Here is a 7,308-nt window from a genome sequence, read left to right as displayed (position 1 = left end):
AGAAATGACCTTATTAGACTTTTTATTAATTTTCCACATCATTGTACTACAAATTCTGTTTGTAGTGAGTGCACCCTTTATTTTTAGAAGGTTTAAACTGCTATTGGTGGTTGTTGAATGTTAAGGATGAAGATATTTTGGGAAAAATTTTGTATAGTTCTATCCAATGTTTAAAATTTTTTGATGATGTATTGTTTTTATCTAATTGAATTGCAAACAATCACAAAAATCATATTGTGTAGCAAAGGTGGTGTCCAAAAAATAATATTGTTTAGCAGAAGGTATAAATGCTTTTGTCACAGAAATTTACTTCCCTTAAAATCCATATAATATATATTATTAAAAAATGTGCACATGCGCGTCTGACCTTAAGTGAGGGATGGTGTGAGAACTAAAGAGAAAAGAATGGTGAAGCAAATACTCTTAAGGGATTTTCTTCCCAAATGCACAAACATATCTGTGATCTATCCGAATGACTTGCTTTCTCTTATAGGAGACAAAACCTCCACCACAAAAAGATTTTCCATCATCTACCCAGCTCCAAAAAAAAAAAAAAAAAAAAAAAAAAAAAAAAAAAAAAAAAAAAAAAATAAAAAATAAAAAATAAAAAAGAAATAAAAAAAATTCTATCCTTTGTATATATTGTGTGTCATCACTTAAATAGGATTTCTTATACTATTGCATATGAAATTATTGTCCTTGATTGTTTTTTATTATGCAAAAATAAGAAACCTTGATCCATTTTATTTGTTATACTGTAACAATTAGTGGATAGAGATGAAAAGTGTTGGAAACTATGTGTCCAACTTCTCAAAATTATACTCCGCTAAGAAAATTTGGATTATGAAGACGATAATCAAGAGCATTCACACATAGCACATATGGAACAAAAGAGGAATATATTTACATGATAGGATTTCCTTCTATTTCTTTCGTTTTGTTTAATTCAAAGTAATAATTCAAATAGATTTACATGGCAGCATCTCCTTCTGTTTCTTCCATTTTGTTACTTCAAAGTAGAGTTTTGTGAAGCCAAATCCTCAAGACAAGGGAATATAAAACAATTTATTCTGCCATTGCAAACAAAAAATGAATGAGTGACTAAGATGGGTTATCATTTTATACATGAAAAAGGAATGAAAATGATACATGTGTTTTTTTTTTTTTTTTACACCACTTGTGATATATTGATACCATCTCATAAGAACTACTTACAAAAAATTTATCAATCATCCCAAAGTTCCTATTAGCCTCATCCTCTTACAAAATATTATGAAAGGTACATAGTAATGTCCAACTATTCATAAGAAAACTGGCTATGGACATGATCAATGGAGTCATCAAAGATCCATGGGATGCTCAAGTTCTGAAAAGTAAGACCCTTCATCTTTTGACCTGTTTTGTTTGGATAGAATTTAAACATGTTCAGAGGGAGATAAATCAACCAGCTGATTATATGGCCTCGTTCCAAACGAGTATGGATATTAATCTACTTCTGGAAAAGCTACCGGATTGATCTGACTTGTTTAATGAAAAGGGATGCTGATTTTCAAACTAATTATCGAATGTAACTTGTTGTTCTCTTTTTCAAATTGTTTGGCAGGGTTTGTCCTACTTAGTTTTGGGATCTATCTCCCTTCATTTAATTAGGCTTGTCTAAATAAGGAGTGTGGCTGCCATTCTTTGTATTTTATTTTTTACCCCTTTCAGAATATAATACATTTACCTTTCCAAAAAAAAATTTTTGTTCATAAAAAAGAATCAGAACTGAAGATTTATTTATCTCAAGTACTACCACATAACCTTGGATTTTTTTTTCCCATTATTATAACGAAGAATAAAAGAAAGCTGCATGTTGCATTGCCCTGACTCCCAAACACAGAATCATGCTAAAGTACCACCCCATCTCTATAAAAGAAAAAATCCCATTCATGTTGATGCCCTTGCCCATGCTCTCATTGGACCCCGTGATAGTGCAAGGACCATGCAACCAATTTGCCTTATAATAAAAAAATCATTTTTTCCCTAATTTTTTTTCTCACTGTTTTTTGAGATGCATTAGGAATACTAGAAAAATAGAGGAAGTTTTATGCATTAAAAACAAATGCTTCTTGAAGGGAGGGAATATCCATTTTATTTTAGTGTCTCTAAATAGTTGTGTGTGGCTCCGAATTTTAAGGCAGAATTCAATGTAGTGTTCATGGCGGGTATTCAGTTTGCAAAGGATAAAGGAATTCATCATATATGGACCAAATGTGATTCAAAGGTGATGGTGGAGTGCTTTTTTCTGATAGAAGATTCCTTGAAATTTCACACATCAGTGGAACCATTTAATTATTGAGTTTCCATAATTCGATACAATGGCATATCTCTTATTGCTTCTGTGAGGCTAAATTCGGTGACTGATGTGCTTGCTAAATGGGAAGCAAAGTCAATAAATCTGAACAGTGGGACATTTCTTTGGATTTTATTATCTTTGATATTATTTAGGATTCTACATCTTGGATATAGAATCAATTTATGTATTTTGGATTGCTTTGTTCTCTTGCTAATGGTAATGTCAAAAGCGGTGGTTTGAAGTAATTTTGATTGTTTTCTATTGTCTGGGTATGCCTGGACATTAATCATGTATTCTATTTATTCTTTAATTAATTTGCTGATAATTAGAAGAAGAAAAAAATAGGTGGTTGTTTTAGAAGTAAAAACCTTCAAGAAATAGTCAATTGTGGACATTTCCTTTGATGTTGCTTGAATCTCTTTATCCATAGGCTCACAAGAATAATGATAGTAAAGATTGATACCTTCATTGAAAGATTTCCCGCTTATTAAAAAAACAGATTCTTGTTCACTTTGGGTGCAGGGAAACCCAGTCCTTTTCTAGATATTTTCCGTTTTCCTGCAAGAATTCACTGTTTCATGGTCAATGGTCTTTGCCACATGACATTTTTACCCTTACTATTAAAATAAATAAATAAATAAATAAATAAATGGACGAGAATGACAGAGAATAGGAGGAATGTCGAAGAAGCTAATGATGGTGGTGGGGCTTGTGAGGATCTAGATAGAGGTCCTACGCCCCAGGTAGCCATGGCTATGGGTGGAGTAAACTCAGATGCACTGAGACCCAACCGCTCCTATGCTAAGGCGGTAGGGAATGCATCATGGCCTGCGATCGACTCTCTTCCAGAACCGATTCAAGCAGGGGAGATTAGAAGAATCATAATCCCTCAACAGGATTACGGATCTAAGAGGCAGTCTTTCTGATTTGCCCTTATTGGAAGGGTCGATTTTAGAGCTATTTCATTGGATGCTCTAAGAAAGGAGGCCGCAGACAAATGGAACCTAAACCAGAGGGTTACTATGCATCCCCTTGGAAAGGGTTTTGTTATCTTCCAATTTCAATGTGAAGGGGATGAGGCGGCAGTATGGAGAAGAAGCCCTATGAAAATAGGCTCGCAACTAATTTGTTTCCAACACTGGAAACCGGACTTCAACATCCATGTTAAGCAGACCTGGTCCAAGCTAATCTGGATACGATTTCCAGACCTCCCCTTAGAATATTGGCATGTTCTCTTATCCATTGCAAAAGTTGTGGGGAGACCTGTTGCCCTGGATCGCCATACCAAGCAGGGATTAATGGGTCACTATGCTAGAGTACTGGTTGAAATGGATACTACTGAAATTGCATCTCGCATAGAGGAGGTTCAAGTTGAACATCTCGAACCAGTACAATGAGAGTTTTTGGATTCAGACAACGAGTCCAGTATGAAGATGACATTAGTCGATGTGGCTTCTGCAAGAGGTTGGGACATAAGGTGGGAGAATGTAGGTCCAAGACGCTTGAAGATGAAAAACAGGCTGTTATAGATAGGTCGGCCTCTGTACCTGGTGCAGTCTATATTGAAGATAGAGTGGACTCGGTCTGAGTTGCGTCTCACTCGGGTAGAACGCCAATTGTGGAAACCGCCCCTCATGATCCTCTTTCCATAATAGTAGCTTCACCTGCCAATCAAGCAGCTGGGAAGGAGGGCCACGATTTGAATGCAAACATTGAAAGAACGTCAATTGAGGAACTGCAAAAATCTCCTTCTATTTGTGTTGGACAGTCAGCCAATCAGAATGCTGAGAAGGAGGGAGATATTCTGATTGTCTTGGACTCTTTGGCAACCAATCCTGAAGTTTTAGGAAACTCCAACTCACTGAATCATGGAGATATCTCTGTTCTCACCTCTAATTCAAATTTGAATAACTATGTGGCTGGATCCGGGTCGGACTTTGAGGATGTGGATAGTGCAGACCCGTCGGGTGATGAGAGTTCATCTGATTCCACGGAGAACTCGGTGGAAAATGAAAGGGAGGAGGATGCCCCTGCTGTCAAGGAACTTCCTCCTAGGCCAACAAGAAAAGGCAGAGCTTCCAAAGGTCATGGAGCATTGTCTTCGCTGAGGGGAGGTAGAAACGCTTCTTCTACTCATTCCTCGCTAGAGAATGGGGTTTTGCAGCATGGTAGCTTCCTCAGCTCCTCCAGAAGGGATGGTAGAACGGCTTCTCATTATTAAGAGATGGAGAAGATAGACAATGCCCTCTATGCCCGAGAAAAGGGAATGGCCGTTTCTTCAAAAGAAGGTAACAAAAAAAAGAAGAAGAAAGCAGGCCAGACTAGTAAGTCTGGCAACACCAATTAAGTCATTATTTTCCAATGAAAGCCCTCTTTTGGAATATCAGAGGTGCGAAGAAGGCTTCTGGTTTAAGAGCCTTATAATATTTTATTCGAGAACATTCTCCTGATGTTGTTTGCGTAGCGGAGCCAATGATTAGTTAAAGCAAATTCCATTTTTTGTTCTTTAAAAAATTGGGGTTCGAGTCTGATTTCATTCACAACTTCTGCACGGACAAGGTCCCTAATATATGGGTTATATGGAAACAAGGAATTCCTCACCCCTCGATCATCTCAGTGTCTGACCAGCAATTATCAATTACAGTGGATTGGTTAGGGAACTGTGTAGGCCTGACCTTTGTACATGCTAATTGTTTTAAGGTCAAATGGAGAGAGCTTTGGTCGGAGCTAGGTTTGGTGGTGAATCCAAATCTGCCCTGGTCGGTGATAGGTGATTTCAATGCTACCCTTCTTTGAAACGAGAAAAGGGGTCCATGGAGATTTAATGCAAACTCAATTGCAGATTTCCAATCTATGGTGGATACTTGTCTTTTGATACAAGTACCCTCGCAAGGTAAGAAGTTTACCTGGAGTAACAATCGCTGGCGAGGTAATGTAGCTACGGTCCTCGACCGAAGTTTCTACAATAGTAAATGGTTGGATATGTTTAAAAGTACTCTCCAAAGGGTCCTTCTAAGGTCATCCTCTGATCATGCTCCCATTCTAGTTGTGTCAGAATCGATCGCCCGACCAGGTAACATCCCTTTTCGATTTAATAATTTTTGGATGGAGCATGATCATTTTGATAATGTAATTCAAGATGTGTGGAACCAGGAAATATCTGGAAATCCTATTTTTATTCTTTCTCAGAAACTTAAGCGAGTTAAGTTGTATATCAAGCCTTGGGCGAGAAAAAATTTTCCCAATATTGATAATGAAGTAAAAAAAGCTTCTGATCACCTAAATTCTGTACATCAAGAAATTGAGGCTATAGGGATGTCAGATGACCATTTTGGTCGCGAGGCTGATGCCAAAACAGCTCTATTGAAAGCCACCCAGTTGCAGGATAATCTTTGGGCTCAAAAAGCTAAGCAGAGGTGGATGAAAGATGGGGACAAAAATTCAAAGTTCTTTCACCTATCAGTGAAAATGCAACGGGCTCGAAATCAAATCCACACTTTGCAGAATGCTGATGGGGAGTGGATGAATGACCAGCAACAATTGTCTTCATATATTGTCAATTATTACGAGGAATTCCACGGCTTATCTCTCACTTCTCCTCACCCTGAGCTGCTGGATTGCATTCCATGCATAATTTCGGGCGATGATGCTCTTTATTTGGAGGCTGAACCATCTTCAGAGGAAATAAAAAAAGCTGTTTGGGAATTAGACCCAGATAGCTCCCCTGGACCTGACAGCTTCTCAGGGAAATTTTTTAGGCCGGTATGGCGTATTGTTGAGGGTGATTTTTGCAGGGTTGTATTGCATTTCTTCAGATGGGGAATCCTTCCAAAGGGTGTGAATAATTTTTTTCTCACACTTATCCCTAAGGTGGTGGGGGCTACTTCTCTCAACAAGTATAGGCCAATTTGCATGGGAAATAATTTTTGCAAGGTATTATCAAAAATTGTGGCAAGTAGAGTTGCAATTCTACTGCCAAAGCTGATTTCAGAGGAACAATGGGCGTTCCAAAAGGGGAAGATAATATCAGAAAACATTAGCCTTGCTTCAGAATTGGCAAATCTGATGCATTCCACGGTTAGGGGAGGTAGGATGGGGCTCAAGGTCGATGTACAAAAAGCCTATGATTCTCTATCCTGAGAATTTCTATTTGCTGTTCTTGGGAAGTTTGGTTTCCCTCGGAAATGGATTTCTTGGATCCAAGAAATTCTTTCATCTTCAAGGATTTCGGTTTTAATAAATGGAGGTCCAGAGGGGTTTTTTAGTGTGGGCCGTGGTCTTCGTCAAGGTGATCTGTTATCTCCCATTTTGTTTATTTTAGCTGAGGAAGTGCTCTGTAGAGGATTAAATAAATTGGCCTTGGAAGGATTAATCAAGTCGCTGTCGGGTTTAAGAGGTGCCTGCACTCCAGCTCACCTATTATTCACGGACGATATTTTCATCTTCATGAATGCATCGGCTAAGTATGTTAAAAATCTGCATTTATTTTTATCAAAGTATCAGGAGTTCTCTGGCCAAAAGTTTAATCTCGACAAGAGTAAAGCCTTCTTTGGGAAGGTCACCCCCCACAGGAAATAATTCATCAGTAATTTATTAGGAATTCAGGCCTCAAAATTCCCTACAAGGTATTTGGGTGTGGAAATCTTCAAGGGAAGAGTGAAGAAAAATCACCTTTTACCTTTGATGGATAAGATTAAATGCAGATTGGCTGCCTGGAAAGGGAAGCTCCTCTCGATGGCTGGTCGAGTGGAGTTGGTTCGATCAATAATTTCTAGTATCCCTATCCATAATTTTACAGCTTATTGGTGCCCCAGTCCATTATTAAAACTGTAGAGTGGTGGATGAGAAATTTTATTTGGTCGGGTCAAATGGAGGTGGAAAAAAAATTGTGATAAAATGGGAGAACACTTGTAAGCCCAAGGATGAGGGCGGTTTGGGTATCAGAAAACTAAGAGAGGTGAATAAAGCTT

The 7,308-nt window shown here is 38.1% G+C and overlaps 1 protein-coding gene across 1 annotated transcript; it reads left to right on the top strand.

Annotated features, from left to right (window-relative positions):
* Nucleotides 1-5,443: 5,443 nt before the first annotated feature.
* Nucleotides 5,444-6,478, top strand: LOC122071862. The gene has a single exon (XM_042636318.1). It carries the CDS (start codon nt 5,444-5,446, stop codon nt 6,476-6,478), a length of 1,035 nt encoding a protein of 344 aa, XP_042492252.1.
* The last annotated feature ends 830 nt before the right edge of the window (nt 6,479-7,308 follow it).

The sequence above is a fragment of the Macadamia integrifolia genome, chromosome 1 (genome assembly GCF_013358625.1).
Source record: "Macadamia integrifolia cultivar HAES 741 chromosome 1, SCU_Mint_v3, whole genome shotgun sequence".
Classification (NCBI taxonomy): domain Eukaryota; kingdom Viridiplantae; phylum Streptophyta; class Magnoliopsida; order Proteales; family Proteaceae; genus Macadamia; species Macadamia integrifolia.
This window is presented reverse-complemented; position numbering and strand designations above follow the sequence as displayed.

Excerpts from the sequence above, each read along its gene's own strand:
- LOC122071862 (XM_042636318.1), top strand. The coding sequence starts at position 5,444 with ATGGAGCATGATCATTTTGATAATGTAATTCAAGATGTGTGGAACCAG.